This window comes from Penicillium bovifimosum (assembly GCF_028826915.1).
Source record: "Penicillium bovifimosum strain IBT 22155 chromosome Unknown utg000002l_segment0_segment0, whole genome shotgun sequence".
In the NCBI taxonomy this organism is placed as follows: domain Eukaryota; kingdom Fungi; phylum Ascomycota; class Eurotiomycetes; order Eurotiales; family Aspergillaceae; genus Penicillium; species Penicillium bovifimosum.
The window spans coordinates 2,300,552-2,315,440 of record NW_026622711.1 but is presented as its reverse complement, the minus strand read 5'-3'; the positions used below and the strand labels follow the sequence as shown (position 1 = coordinate 2,315,440).

Genomic DNA, 14,889 nt, shown 5'->3' with positions numbered 1-14,889 from the left:
TTGCTCGACGGGGTTGCGGCGTTGGAACTGCACTGATCTACATAGTCTTTTTCTTTCTTTCTGAGATGCTGAGTGAAAATGGACTTGAATTTCCTCCACGATCGGAGTACTTCGTATCACATGGAATGCTTTGGTTCGCCCTTGATTGGTCTTAGCCCCTGACTCTAGACAGGGTGCTCCACCGTCGGTGTGCAGGCTGGGGATCAATTGAGGATCAACAAACAAATGAAAGGTCCGATGAAATAGTCAAAATGATCAGTCGGTAATATCATGGATGTATTACCGGGGAAGAGAAAATAGAAAGAACTCTTAAGTACTCTTAAGTACTAAGTACTGCGTATAGAGAAGGGTGAAACTGTCAGCGGAAATCTCGAATGTTCCGTTGTTTTAGGCTACACTGAATTGAGAGTAGAGCCCAGACTAAACGCACTGTGAAAGACGGAAAATCCCCTGCACACGTGTATTACCAGCCCTTCAATCTCTCCCCTTTTCATCTCTTCCCCATCTTTCATCTATCTCATCTACTTTCATATTCATTCATATTTGGCCCTACTTGTTACTACTTTCCCGCATACATATTGAATTACTCCGTACTCTGTACTCTCGTGAGTGGGGGAATGAGCCGCTACCCGGATTCTCGACTCGCTCCACACTCTGACTTGCTCCATTAATTCCACATTCAACCTTCCTCTCACCGGTCCATGACACACCCACTACCTTCGTTGTCTTCATCGTCCTTCCCCTCGATTCCCGTGCTGACAGCTGCACAATGCGGTGGCGGCTGCCGGGCGCCCGTTCGACACTCCCCGCCAGTGTCGCACTCCTCCTTCTCCCAGCTCTGGTGGCTCCGCAGCAGCATCCAGATGCCTCTGACTTCCCCTCCCGTGTCTCGGTGCCAGTAGCACACGAGTCATCAACACAACGTGCAGCCCATGTGGCCGCACCACACATCGTGAAACCCAACGATGCGAGCGCCCTTGCGACTCTGGCTCTGGCAGGCTCCGGCCGCGCCGTTCGAGCCCCTCCTGTCCAGGCCAGCAGTACCTCTGCCGGTCTGGCTTCGCAGCTTCACGCGCGGTCCCTCGAGGACTGGGAGGTTGAGGATTTTGTGCTGCTGGCGACCGTCGACGGAACTATTCACGCCCGTGATCGCAAGACCGGAGCTGCCCGATGGGCCCTTGAGGTCCCGAGTAGCCCTGTGGTCGAGAGCATCTATCATCGAGCGAACCGTTCCAGCTTTGATGATACAGAGCCCGAAGACGACTTTTTGTGGATCGTCGAACCGAGCCAGGATGGCAGCCTTTACATCTACAGCCCCGCCCCCGACGCCGGATTGCAAAAACTCGGCTTGACTGTCAAGCAGCTTGTTGACGAAACACCCTATTCCGGCACCGATCCCGCCGTGACATACACTGCTCGGAAGGAGACCACATTGTACACGATTGATGCCCGGACCGGTAGTATTCTGCGGGTGTTTAGTTCGCGAGGCCCGGTCACTGCCGGTTCTGAATGTCGCAAGGTGAACGGGGAGGATTCGGATTCTGAGGAGTGCGAGTCGACCTCTGGCACATTGGTCCTCGGGCGTATTGAATATGCTGTCGCAATACAGAATACGGAGACTGGTGATCCAATTTGCACATTGAAATACTCGGAGTGGGCACCCAATAACCGTGATATGGATCTCCAGAGCCAGTACTACCGCACAATGGACCAGAGCCACATCTACAGTATGCACGACGGAGTCGTGCTAGGGTTTGACCATTCGCGCATGGATAGACCCAGGTACACTCAACGCTTTTCGTCTCCCGTGGCACGCGTTTTCGATGTGGTGCGTCCTGCCAACAAGGATGGCCCAAACACCTCGACCCCGCTGGTGCTATTGTCACAACCTCTCCAGCCACCGGACCCAGATTACGGACCAATGGGTGATGAACGTGACATGCGTGTCTTTATAGATTGTACCGATGCAGGAGGGTGGTATGCGTTTTCGGAGGAAACTTATCCCTTGGCCACGGGTCGCGCCCCCATGGCCCAATGTTATGATAAAGATTTCCTCCGCCGCGGACAAGCGCTGATGAGCCTGAACGCGCATCAGCAGCGAAATGCGCTGGCGGGTGTTCACTCCCTCACAGGCCCTCGGATCATTCGATCACCTATTCCCAGAATCGCCGGGCCGTCTAGTTCCGGACTCTCCAACGACACTCCCCGCGACATTCTTCGAAGTCCATCTGAGCTGGCTCTACCCCCGGCTCTTCGGAATAGCGCCATCATCCGCAAAAGCTGGGATAATGCATTGGATATCGTGGTGACTCTGATATTGTTGTTCATCGGCACCTTCATCTACTTCAACTCGCACCATCTTCGCGATTTGGCCAAGCAGAAATTGGACATCAAGAATATCATCAACACCAATGATAAGCATTCACTGTCAACTCCTTCCACTCCTCTCGTCGGCGGTGCCCCGGATATCAAGCGTTCTTCCACGCCAACCCAACAAGTCCCCAATGTGACTGTCGATCTGGACTTGGATGAACCGGACACTCCTCGTCCCTCTCGGGGCCACGAAGTAGAGTCCACCGCGCGGGTGCAGATTCGCGAGCCATCGCGGAGTCCCGATGACCTGGACGCAGATGAGGCTGATAAGCCGAAGAAAAAGCGCGCTCGTGGAACCCGAGGAGGGAAGGCCCATCGCCGCCGCAAGAAGCCCGAAGGTGATAGCCCTGAGATGGCAGATCAGGTCGTGGAGCAGGTCAACCATCTATCTCCCCAACCTCGACTTGAGCCTGATGTCCAAATGACCCGCACGGTGTCGAATGAGATCATGGAGATGGATGGCGTCATTCGTATTGGTCGGCTCCAGGTGTTCACTGATGTGGTTTTGGGACATGGTAGCCATGGAACCGTTGTCTACCGCGGCTCGTTCGATGGGCGAGACGTAGCGGTCAAGCGCATGCTGATGGAATTCTATGACATTGCATCCCATGAGGTGGGCTTACTGCAGGAGAGTGATGATCACCATAATGTCATCCGATACTTCTGCCGTGAGCAAGCAACTGGATTCCTGTACATTGGTCTCGAGCTTTGTCCAGCATCTCTGCAGGATGTGATCGAGCGTCCCGTTAGCTATCCGGAACTGATCCAAAATGGATTGGACTTGCCTGATATGCTGCGCCAGATCACACAAGGTGTTCGTTACTTGCACTCCCTGAAGATTGTTCATCGTGACCTCAAGCCGCAGAACATTCTCGTGGCTATGCCACGTGCCCGCGCTGTTTCACGATCACTGCGGCTCCTGATCTCCGATTTTGGTTTGTGCAAGAAACTGGAAGACAATCAAAGCTCCTTCCGTGCTACTACAGCCCATGCCGCTGGAACTTCTGGCTGGCGTGCCCCAGAACTCCTAGTGGATGACGATGGTCCGCTATCGCTCGCATCGCAACACACCGAATCCTCGGAACCTGCCGTGGTGGACCCACAGACAAACCGTCGCGCCACCAGGGCCATCGACATCTTCTCTCTTGGTTGTGTGTTCTACTACGTCTTGACCCGCGGTAGCCACCCATTCGACAAGAATGGCAAGTTCATGCGCGAAGCAAACATCGTCAAGGGACACTTCGACCTGGAAGAACTGAACCAGCTAGGCGATTACGCTTTCGAAGCGGACGATCTCATCCGGTCAATGTTGGCTTTGGACCCCCGACAACGGTAACTATTCCTTTCTCCCCAGCAGCACATCACACTTTACTAACGTTACCCCTAGCCCCGACGCAAGCGCTGTCCTGATGCACCCATTCTTCTGGCCCCCATCAGACCGCCTCAGTTTCCTTTGTGACGTCTCCGACCACTTCGAATTCGAGCCCCGTGACCCTCCATCAGACGCCCTACTTTGTCTGGAATCAACGGCCAGGCGTGTAATGGGCCCTGAAATGGATTTCTTGCGCGCACTGCCGCGAGACTTCAAAGATAACCTCGGTAAGCAGCGCAAGTACACGGGATCACGGATGTTGGATCTCCTCCGGGCTCTCCGCAACAAGCGCAATCACTACAATGATATGCCTGATCATCTCAAGGAGAATATTGGTGGCTTGCCTGAGGGATATCTCAATTTCTGGACCTACCGCTTCCCCAGCTTGTTGATGAGCTGCCATGGTGTTATTGTTGAGCTTGACTTGACTCGCATTGATCGGTTTAGGAGGTACTTTGTGCCACCGGAGTAGATATGGGTTTAGAATGTTGGAATAGTTAAAAATTCATCTGATGTTTATACCTAAGTCTATCGAAGATCATATTGCATCTTTCCTTAGAGCTGTGCATTTAGAATGTCAGAGACAATTCTACCTCTGAACCTGCTCTCCTCTACCAAGCTGTAGTTATAAACGCCAGCTGCCAAAATTGAGCCGTTCTCTTCTTCGCTTGCTCTTGAACAGACCAGGAATCTAGTAGATTTGTATGGTGGAGATAGGCGTTTGCGTCATCATAATCTCGGCTGAGAGTCTTTTTTCTAGTGTGGTGGGCGAAGTGGAGATTTGAATATGAAATTGTAAATTCAACTCAACAATGATTGTCCCTAGGAATCCAGAACTTATGCTCGACATCATCGGAGGTGCCGGTCTTCTTGGGGACTAATCCGCGGAAGAGCAGAACCTCCTATGTCCTCCGCCTTCTGGGCGGTGGTGAAATGGATTAAGACACTGAAGAGAAATGCAGGAACCCGAGAAGGGACCTCGTCATACTGTTTGATCGTCGTCAACCATCGACGAATATTCAGATCCAGTTGAGCCTTCCTCTGGATTTCACCACCCGCCAAGGTCCAACAGGCAAGATTGCAGAAAGAGGTTGGACTCGGAGATGTACTCGGTACCAATAAGGTAGGTTCCCATGAAAAATATCATAAAACCGAGCATAATGCCCAACCTCAGGCATCTGAGCCGAAGCTATCTGCACGAGCCGCAGCGGCGCAGCCATACCCTGCCACGAGCCACGGAGAAAACAATGACCTTTCCGCCACAAACAGCCATTTCCAACTTCCCCTCGTTAAGGTCAAGTCGAACCTCCCCCAGCAATCGCCGTTTTCCCACTCCACACACGCTCTTGAGCTGTTCAACCATGCTCCAAGATGGATGAATGGTTTGAGGTTGGGAAGAACGAGAACCAAGGTATCAAGACGTAGGTCAGCCCCACGTGGCCATACATTCTATTATGGATACTCGCTTGCGTTCACCGCCACTGACTCCTCGCACGTCGTCTCATCAGTATGGGCGACCATCACTGCCACCGATGATAACCGCGCGATCGATGGAAACTCAGCACATCATCACGGCGAGCATATTCACGCTTTTACCGTTTTGTTCCCCAAGGAACCCTGTCGAAGCACGGATTTGACGATTGCAATGTTGGTTGCTTGGGGAATCTCGAAGTTCAATTCCTGGAAGATTATGACCGCAGGGCGGATGGATAGCTGAATGTGGCGAACCGAAATGGTATCCGTGCATGGGAGAGTACGATTAATCCTTCCGGGACACTGGCCCCTCTATATCTTCATCATCCTCTTCGTCTAGATCAGATCCGGTCGATGATCACCTTCCGCCGAGCGTAAGTTCGATTCCTCTTCAGGGACCCCATCTTTGGGGATTTCATGCATACCCTGAAGACGATTGCCGTCTGATTGCTCGGACTCGCTATCCATCGCCATGACTACATCTTCTTCGTCTTCCAAGCCGTCCTCACTTGGATCGATGAAATCCGAATCACGGTCAGAGTCGAAGTCGGAACTTAGAGTCTCCTCGCCGTCTGAGGTTTCTTTGTCTTTTGCCACCCGCGGAATGCGGGGCGTGCCAGCGATTTTGGGCGGAGGGTCGACTTTCTTGAGAATGGAGACTTGCCATCTATTCAAGCCCATCTCTGATAGAGTCTGATCGAGACAGGCACATGCTTTTTGTAAAGACGAGCGGCATGAATGTTCAGCCACGCAGAGGGCTTTACGAAGCCCGAGACACTCTCCGAAGATGGCTCCGATCAGTTTATGAACTCGATGAGCTTCTCGAGTTGTTGTTCCATGGAGCGGGCCGCCTCTGGAAACCATCACGTTTTGGTTATTTACCAGAGGCTGCAATACTCTCCCACAACATTCGTCAGCCCTCAGAGTGTTCTCCATGAGAGAGGATGGAAATTGAACTCGGCTCATCCACTCGACGGCGGACCAATGGTAGTCATCGGAGGGGGGCCGACATTAGGTGCGAGATTGTGGGCACGCCATCGATAAAGGTCGGTGATCAGGAAGCAATCCTGTTGCGGGAACGCCAGGTCTTGCAAGAAAGCCTGTAGCAACTTGAAGCTCGCCGCTTTGGGCAGCTTCGCCTCGTTTAGATCGAGGTGTCTCGAGTCCAGCAACATTTCAAGAACCGCCAGCTAGCTTCGCTTCCGTCACCTGGGCAGGACCGCCAATCACTCCACGAACGTACTCGTTTCCGACTTTCGTATCCGCTATTCCTTGGATGTCGGTATCGGAAGGGAATTTGGAAGCGTCAATCTCCAGCTGTTCATCGGGACCAGATGCATTGTGTCTCGATAGACTTTGCGTGCTGGAGAAATTGACTCGCGTGGCGAAGTCAGGACCGATATGAATGTGACGGCCATTTCGGAGACAGTTCCTCAATGGGACCCTGAACATTGGGTGCTCATAAGCAACCTTCGACACTATCGGGAAGAAGGAGTGAGTATCGAGACCTCACAGATGGACTGAGGTCCTACTTACTGTACAGAGCCTTTTGCCGTTTCTCAAGGATCTCAAAGGCACTCGACCTCTACAGGGATGTATTTAGGTTCCCTATCTTCGAGGCTGCGAGCAACTGAAGCTCCGTTCCTCGTAGATGGTCGGAGAGGAAGGAGAGGAAAGGGAGGAAACGATGCCTCATCAGTCTCCGTGTCGTCTGCAGTTATCAGTATCAACTTCCGTCATGGAGATGGCCCGCAGAGTCCGGGTGATGTATTTGAGAGATGAAAATGGTGAAATGGAGGAAAGGGGAGGAAGGTGGATGAAAGGAGAGGAAAGAGATGGCGGGATACTTACCAAGAGAGACCAGGCCGCAAGGCATCGAGGCCGCCGAGGCCCCGTCGAGGCAGCGAGGCCGCCGAGGGAAGGACACACTTGGGGCCCTTGATCTTCTACCTACGCGGACGTCATGAGGCTCCTCATTGACCGATTCCGCACATCAGATCAATCAAGAAGTTCGTTGTGACACGTATATCGGTTGGTCTGGGGATGGAGGTTGATGGGGGTGTCGATTGAGAAAGGGGAAGATAAAGTGAGAGGGAGGGAGGGCACGACGCCTCACGCGACAAATCACGAGACCAGCAAGCCGCAAGAGCAACCATGGGGAGCACTGAGTATGACAGCCTTGGAACGACATAAACGCTTGCTATCTTGGACATGAACAGATCGTTTAAGGCGAGCGCATTGGAGGGTCATGTCACATTGTGGTTTCGTGAGGCTGCGTTGCTAGCCACACTTGACGACGATATTATGCCCATTGGTCTTCGTGTCTGAACAAGGACCTAAGGTAGGTGGAGAACTCATCAGCTTCCTTTTCTCAAACGGTTGGTCTTCACCCATTTTCAATCCGGCATCTATCTACACGACACATGGGGTTTTGGAGTGTCCCGGGTTGACTGGTGGGTTTGCTAATCGATTGAGACCAACGACAAGAGCCATGGAATGGTTTTCGTCAACCCCCAGTTATGACAAGGTGACATGTGTACCGATGAGTCCTGGAGTGCACTTCTCGTACTCACATCTATCTCAAACTGAAGTAGAAGCTGACAGATTGCTCAGCAGAGCAATGAGAGCAGCCGCAGACCGGAGGGTGAAATGGGGCGTTTGATCGATGGCGAACGCATCAAACGACATTCTACACTCTGCAGGAGCCAATGGCTCGTACAAGTACTCCTTGGCTCCTCGACAACTGATACATATACATAGTTCGTCCGTACTATTAGATAGCCGCGTGGTGGACGCTTTACTAAAACCTAGTAAGGTATATTCTGTATTCCATCCCGCCGAGCTATTAGTGCTTATAGGCAGTCAAACCTAGCGGAGTCCTCAAAATACGACAGTACCAATTCAAGCGAAATGCAAACGACAAACGAAGCCAAAAGTTCAACCAATTTCCCATACATCTAGGCAACGCAGCCATAACTTGAGGTCAATCGCTGTTTCAGCGAAATATTCGCATTACGTCTGGGCAGCATACTTGAATGTCTTTCTGGATACTTTGGACGGCTCTTCGTTATCAACAGAAACGGCCGTACAGTGGACTTCCTTTCAAGTCTTCATCTCGTAATTCGTCTGATTTTACGCTTCATTCGTTGTTCTTCTGCATGATTGTGCGCATAGATCTACCACTACCCAGTTATGATATAATGCATACATGATCAATCAAAGTTCTATTCCATCTTGCTGCATATTTCCAGGCGCACGATAATCCCGATGAACACCTTAACCCTCTCGACGTTTATGAAAGGAACGTGATCACATACATAACCTGTTGGAGCCTAACTCGTACCTATGATAGTCCGGCACATCAGGGTTGTTGACACGAGTCAGGAAAGCATTCAGTATTCTTTCCTGAAGCAAGAACCTCTCCCACATGCCCGAGTACGGTAGGCGGCCCATGGATTCTTCCCACTTCTTCCGTCGGGCTTCATAGGCAAGGTTCTTCTTTCTCTTCTTTCTCACAAGATTTATGGCCGCGACAGACTGCTTGATTACCTCTCACAGGCATTCGTCAGCCCTCACACTGAAGCATGAGAAGCCCCAATCGAGAACTCTTGGCGAGGCCAATCGCAAGAATGAGTCCGGGCCCTGTGTCGCTCGTCCGAGGTGATTGGGAAGTATCATCGCCGATAAGCACACTAGTATTCTCACTGAAAATCACCGTCTGGTGTTGTGCTGGCTAATGGCATAAAAGGAGCGATGTCCTCTCACAAGCATTCGTCAACCCTCACACTGCATGGTGTGTGGAAGTAGCATGGGTGGAGGCAGCCGCTGCGTCTGGGCTCATCCCCGGAGCTGTTTGCAACGGACGCAAGCGGTGCATGGATAGGCCGTAGCGCCAGCAAGTTAGATACCAAATCACCTAGTTCGGGCGAGCCTTCCATCTGACACGAATACCTGCATCCAGGGCTGCCTGTCGTGCTGTCACACTTTCGCATGATTGAATATCAGGATTCGCACCAGCTCGGGCAAGCAACTTTACGGCTTCCCTATTGCCAATATGAATTGCTCCAAGTGCACGGCACGCTCATCAGCATTGGCTTGAAGGAGATCCGCCATCATACTGATGGTGCCCGTTACCCACGGTCGAGTCGTTCGTGGTGGAAAGCCAAGCACGCTTGGGTCTGATCTGTTCCAGAGCCTGCGCTCTGGTGGGCTGGGTTGCCAGCAGCTAGGTCTGTAAGGCGTCATTGCTGGTGGGTCGACTATGTGCCAGGCACATTCCATCGCATATCATGATGCGCAGTTCAGGAGGAAGGCGGCAGAAGGGCTTGAACTCAGCGCGGAGCTGGAAGATCGTGCGAGCACCGACGTGATACTCATATTCCGGGGTTGGCCTGGATATGTCAGTCTCAGCTCCCAAGTGACGAGGCGTGGAGATGGGAAGAGTGGATTCCATGGAATTCGCTGTCTTACCTTTCACACTGGAGGCAGGTATGTTCAATGGATCCATGAGGTGGGTTTGGTTGACTGACACGTGCTTCCAGCCTTCTAATAAGAGGGAAGCACAAGATGGATAGTGTCAAGGAATATGAAACAAACGATAAAACGCGAGAAAGGATGGCGAAAGAGATGAAGAACGATGGTTGGAAAGGTCAAGAACGAAAGGAGAAGAGGCACCAGGACAGAGAGTTAAGTAGCTTCGAAAGAGATGAGACGATCACGCGCCTTCGGTGACGTCACGGGCTTCGATCGCGGGTTTTCCATAGCAATGGAAAACGAGGCTATTCCCACATCCATTTTGGGGAAAGGGCGACCGCTGTGGGATTGTTTGATAGAACAGCGCTATACCGCCTCGAATACCCTCGAACTAATCGCCAGGTGGCGTCTTACCTAAGTTACCTTCAACCTATTCCCTTAGTCATGTCTATAACCTCCAGACAAATGTTGCTATGGCTCGACTACTAACAAGAGATCATACAGCCCAGGTTTGGTCAAAGGGATAATGTAAACAGCGGACCTGTGAATTACTCTATCCGGTTAGCTCTTCCCTTTTAGGTTTAGTGCCCCAATACGCCGTCACGTAACCTCCCTTCAAATAAAAGACGTCTTCGCTACTCCTCCCTTAAATGATTGTCGACATTCTAATCTCCTTGGGCAACAGGAAGCCTCCCTTGAATGTAGGCAATTCCTCGTCCGGACCAATTTGAATGTCTTCGCTTTCTCTGAGGGGGCCCTGGAAGTTTTGAAAAAGAAGAGCAGACGCCGTTTCGTGGTGGGTCTCGCCTAGACATAAGATGCTACCCGAGGCCTTCTCAACTCCATCAGTGTCACGGAGTGTCCGCCACAGCAGAGCAGTGCTTATTCCGCGTGCCCTTTCCTCCCAGGTGTAATGTGTGCCGTGTATAATAGACTTTTGCGCCTGCGTGGTCACTCCATACCCTTCATGAATCCTGTGTCTGTTGGTCGCAACGTTGAGACTGTGGACGAACACTGGTTTGCCCTGAAGGGCCTCTTCATACGGCCCCCATACGTTTACACGGGGGCTGTTACGGGGGTTGGTGAGCTGAGGAAGATTGGGCCCGGTGATCAGACTCAGATCGTGTTGAAAACCATGAGGATATGGGATTAAGTGGTCGCGTGAACAACGATCGCAGGTGAGAGTGATGGCACCGATCTGATAATTGATATAAGTTTAGTGCTATTCTTTTGTTGTCATGATTTTGTCAGCGACTATTGGTACATACCTTGGTTCTCGTTCCGCTTAGCCATACATCCTTTCCAATTGGCGAGTTTGAGTGATCACATGTAAATACCATACCTTCATACTGGGCATCCTTTGGTGGTGGTCTTAATCTCTGGAGATATTTTTTCGCGACCAGAATCTGTTCCGTAATAGCCCTTCTGAAACTCGACATCTGAGGTATCGCTAGCCGCACAAATGCATGCGTCACTGTGGTAATTGCTTCCAATCCACCTGGAAGTCGTAATCTTAAGCCCAGTGCCGCCTGGCTGTCAATAGAATCTGGCGCGTCAGTCACAGCTTGGCCGGCTTCGATGATGGTAGTGCTGGTAGCGGTACTATAGCACTTCATAAGGCTATATCCAACCCGTAGATTGCTTATCTCATCAGGTGCACCATGATCCCAACATTTCTGCAGTGTTTTTTGGTCCGGAAACAAGACCAAGATCCATCCAATGACAAGGACCTGAGCCCCTACGGACCCGGGAAAGGCTAGACGAATACATTCGATGGTTTCCACCGAAAGAAAGCTCCGAGGATTGATATTTGGAACAATAGCATCGCGGATTGGCACAAATTGGTAGTCCACAGGTTTGGTCAAAAAGCTCGGCTTGACGTGAATCTCTCTGCCGGCCGCGTGCGTGCTGACAATGAATTTTGCGTTCTGAGGAGTGATTAGCCAGACAGGCCGATCCAGAGGGGCACCCTCGATGACTGCAACATGGAGGCAGTCCCTCAATGAAGGATGTACTGAGCGAACGAGGATCTCTTCGTCCGAGTTTTCTATTTGAGTCATCAGTGACACCTTGGCCTCAAGACCAGCTGCATCGGGGTAAGCTGCCTTGTTGACCGCCCGAATTGTCGGAAAGGTCACGGCGGACATTTCAAACGGGCCGCTGGCAGATGGACATGCGGTTTCCTGGGGATCTCGAACAGAAGGGGTCAGGCCTGGACAGCTGGCAGCGCTACCGTCTGGTGAGAATGTTTCGGGAGTGAGAGGCTGTCGGGTCTCGAACCAATGTGTCTGTCAGATAGGTCAGATGATCATGATTTCTAGATTGATTTGGAATGGTAGTAGTGAGTGAGTCCCGTAATACCATGATGAGTATGTCCGAGCAACTTTGGCGGTGGCAAGTACCGCAAAGCTTTTGGTATATGATCCTGGAATATGTGGTGCCGCCAGCAGCTGGCGGCAAACAAGGCAGGAGGGATAATGCTTGGCAATGGTAATGAATCCTTTGGGAAACTATGAGGCTGAGGCAAGATGTGGGGGACCGGGTGGATCAGGACGGTAGCAAGGTTCACACCCGGACGCACGAATAGAGAAGAAGAGAACCCTATGTGGGGCAGTGATCGACAGACAGAACTCAGAAGTACGAAAAGTGGGACGAAGCGAAGTAAGTACATGTAGCACTAGTAGTGGATTGGCTAACAGACTAAGATTGTGGGTCGAGGAGGTTGGACTTGGACATGGTCACATGACACATGAGCTTTCTCTTAGACTCTTAGTCTTCCGAGTTCCGACTTCCGAGTCTTGGGAAGCGAGATCACGTGCCCTGGAGCCCTTCCCCTCTGGATTATGTATGTATGTATGCGAATATATGCAAAATCGAGATTTGAATATGGAATTGTGAATTCAACGAGAATTGTAGGTAATTGGAGAATTGTCCAAGAATGGAGCAGGAGTAGGGCTATGTATATTCATTCGTACACCAGGCAGCAAAAAGGAATGTTCAGATCGGTGGAATCCGAACATGCCGCAATTCAGAAGCACAGTTTCCATTTCATTTGAATGTTCACTGGCCGAGCGATTTCGTCCTTGGGTCATTTTGATGACATCCCATCCCATAACCGTGTAGATGTTGGCTTCCAACCTCAGGCATCTGAGCCGCAGATATCTGCACGAGCCGTAGCGGCGCAGCCATACCCTGCCACGAGCCGCGGAGGAAACAATGACCCTTTCGTCACTGCCCGTGTTGACCGAGAACCATTTCCAACTTCCCCTCCTTAGGGTCAAGTCAAAACTCCCCCACCAATCGTCGTTTTCCCACTCCACACGCTCCACTATCTCTTCATGGCAGACACTCCCATAATCCATTGCAGCCTCTCATCAACAACAAGAATGTGAAGCTGGGAGGGCTGATTATTTACAAAGGCGGCCTGCTCCAAGCCTCCAACCAACATGAGCACCTGATCGAGTTCATCCTTTGGGTCTCACGAGTACGAGAAGAACCCACTCATGCTTCAACCAGCTTCGGATTTCAGCCGGAACACAGGGAAGAATGAGAACCATGCAATCACAGCGTAGGTCAGCCCCACACGCGTCGTCTCATCACTAGGTTTGTAATGCGTCGCACGCCCTCAAAAGCTTTGCGACTCAATGAATTGTCCGTTTCGACACCGCGCAGTGGAGCATCTCCCCAAAGGCCGTGCGCATGATTGTTGAAGGCCCAATAGATGAGAACTGGGTGCGGGCGCTAAACGAGATCGATTCTCGAAGCACCAATATCGAAGCCAAGGCCGTCGCTTCCGCCAATGGCTACAAAGCAATCGAGGATGTACGGCCACTTCTAGTCGATGTAAAGGACAAAGTGAGTGTGCACTTTCCGAGATATCTAGGACAACTCTGACGTTTCGGCAGGCAATCGAAAGAATCAGAGACTACCATTCGAAGATCTTGACTTCGACGCCGAAGACGACACCGCCTTGCAACAGGCTGCTTCGCAAATACTGTGGTAGATCTGGGAATTTCATGAATGGAGTCTCAATCCGCCATAAATACAGTATGCTTGATGTTTGTGGTGTGCGCGGGAAGTATCACCGTTGCGCAAGCTGCTAGTGAAGGCAGTTGTGCTCACCCCACTGGATTCGGATACCACGGTGATTTCATACAGGGCTGGGACGAGGGTGTCTTGCAGCAGGCGGTCGACACTTGCACATCTGAGTCTGGCGTGCACGTCATTGCTGGAGGGTCGACTATGTGCCAGGCACATTCCATCGCATATCATGATGCGCAGTTCAGGAGGAAGGCGGCAGAAGGGCTTGAACTCAGCGCGGAGCTGGAAGATCGTGCGAGCACCGTCGTGGCACTCATATTTTCGGGGTTCGTCTGGATATGTCAGTCTTAACTCCGAAGTGAAGAGGGCGTGGAGATGGGAAGAGTGGATTCCATGGAATTCGCTGTCTTACCTTTCACACCGGAGGCAGGTATGTTGAACAGATGCGGGAGGCTTGCCGTAAATAAGGCTTTGGCGTATTCATGGGCAAAGCCGTCAAATGTATCCGCCAGGTTGCATGTCCTCGACACCTCTTCACAATCACGCTTGTGATCTTCACCGCGACGGGCATTTGTGGCGGTGGGTTTGGTTGACTGACACGTGCTTCCAACCTTCTAATCAAAAGGAAGCACAAGGTGGATAGTGTCAAGACGACAAAACAAACGATAAAACGCGAGAAAGGATGGCCAAAGAGATGAAGAACAATGGTTGGAAAGGTCAAGAATGAAAGGAGAAGAGGCACCAGGATAGAGAATTAAGTAGCTTCGAAAGAGCTGAGAAGATCACGCGCCTTCGGTGACGTCACGGGCTTCGATCACGGGTTTTCCATAGCAATGGAAAACGAGGCTATTCCCACATCCATTTCGGGGAAAGGACGACGGCTGTGGGATTGATTGATAGAACAGCGCGATACCGCCTCGAATACCCTCGAACTCATTACTAGGTGACGTCCTACCTTCAACTTACTCCCTTAATCATGTCTATAACCTCCAGAAGAATGTTGCTATGGCTCGACTACTAACAAGAGATCATACAGCCCAGGTTTGGTCGAAGGGATAGTGTAACTGCCAACTGGTGCCGGATTAGGGTCACGTGAGCATGTGACCAATACTTGTTTGCACACTTTGCACCGCTCCCTGCACCCTCATGTTTCTTCA

General features: G+C 51.4%; 5 protein-coding genes across 5 annotated transcripts; 2 read left to right on the top strand and 3 right to left on the bottom strand.

Moving 5' to 3' along the window:
• Positions 1 to 769: 769 nt before the first annotated feature.
• On the top strand, positions 770 to 4,217 carry ireA (bifunctional endoribonuclease/protein kinase IRE1; the record flags this gene model as incomplete). The annotated part of the gene is made up of 2 exons (XM_056662803.1): positions 770 to 3,705; positions 3,761 to 4,217. 2 exons carry the CDS (start codon positions 770 to 772, stop codon positions 4,215 to 4,217), a joined length of 3,393 nt encoding a protein of 1,130 aa, XP_056524916.1.
• Positions 4,218 to 5,554: 1,337 nt separating this feature from the next.
• Positions 5,555 to 5,899, bottom strand: N7515_002058 (uncharacterized protein; the record flags this gene model as incomplete). Its single annotated transcript, XM_056662802.1, has 1 exon — positions 5,555 to 5,899. The coding sequence occupies one exon, from the start codon at positions 5,897 to 5,899 to the stop codon at positions 5,555 to 5,557; it is 345 nt and encodes a 114-aa protein (XP_056524915.1).
• A 281-nt stretch (positions 5,900 to 6,180) lies between these two features.
• Positions 6,181 to 6,393, bottom strand: N7515_002057 (uncharacterized protein; the record flags this gene model as incomplete). Its single annotated transcript, XM_056662801.1, has 1 exon — positions 6,181 to 6,393. The coding sequence occupies one exon, from the start codon at positions 6,391 to 6,393 to the stop codon at positions 6,181 to 6,183; it is 213 nt and encodes a 70-aa protein (XP_056524914.1).
• A 4,514-nt stretch (positions 6,394 to 10,907) lies between these two features.
• N7515_002056 (uncharacterized protein) lies at positions 10,908 to 12,055 on the bottom strand (the record flags this gene model as incomplete). Its single annotated transcript, XM_056662800.1, has 3 exons — positions 10,908 to 10,913; positions 10,960 to 11,979; positions 12,053 to 12,055. The coding sequence occupies 3 exons, from the start codon at positions 12,053 to 12,055 to the stop codon at positions 10,908 to 10,910; spliced, it is 1,029 nt and encodes a 342-aa protein (XP_056524913.1).
• Positions 12,056 to 13,390: 1,335 nt separating this feature from the next.
• Positions 13,391 to 13,694, top strand: N7515_002055 (Vps52/Sac2; the record flags this gene model as incomplete). Its single annotated transcript, XM_056662799.1, has 2 exons — positions 13,391 to 13,550; positions 13,597 to 13,694. 2 exons carry the CDS (start codon positions 13,391 to 13,393, stop codon positions 13,692 to 13,694), a joined length of 258 nt encoding a protein of 85 aa, XP_056524912.1.
• Between the last annotated feature and the right edge of the window lie 1,195 nt (positions 13,695 to 14,889).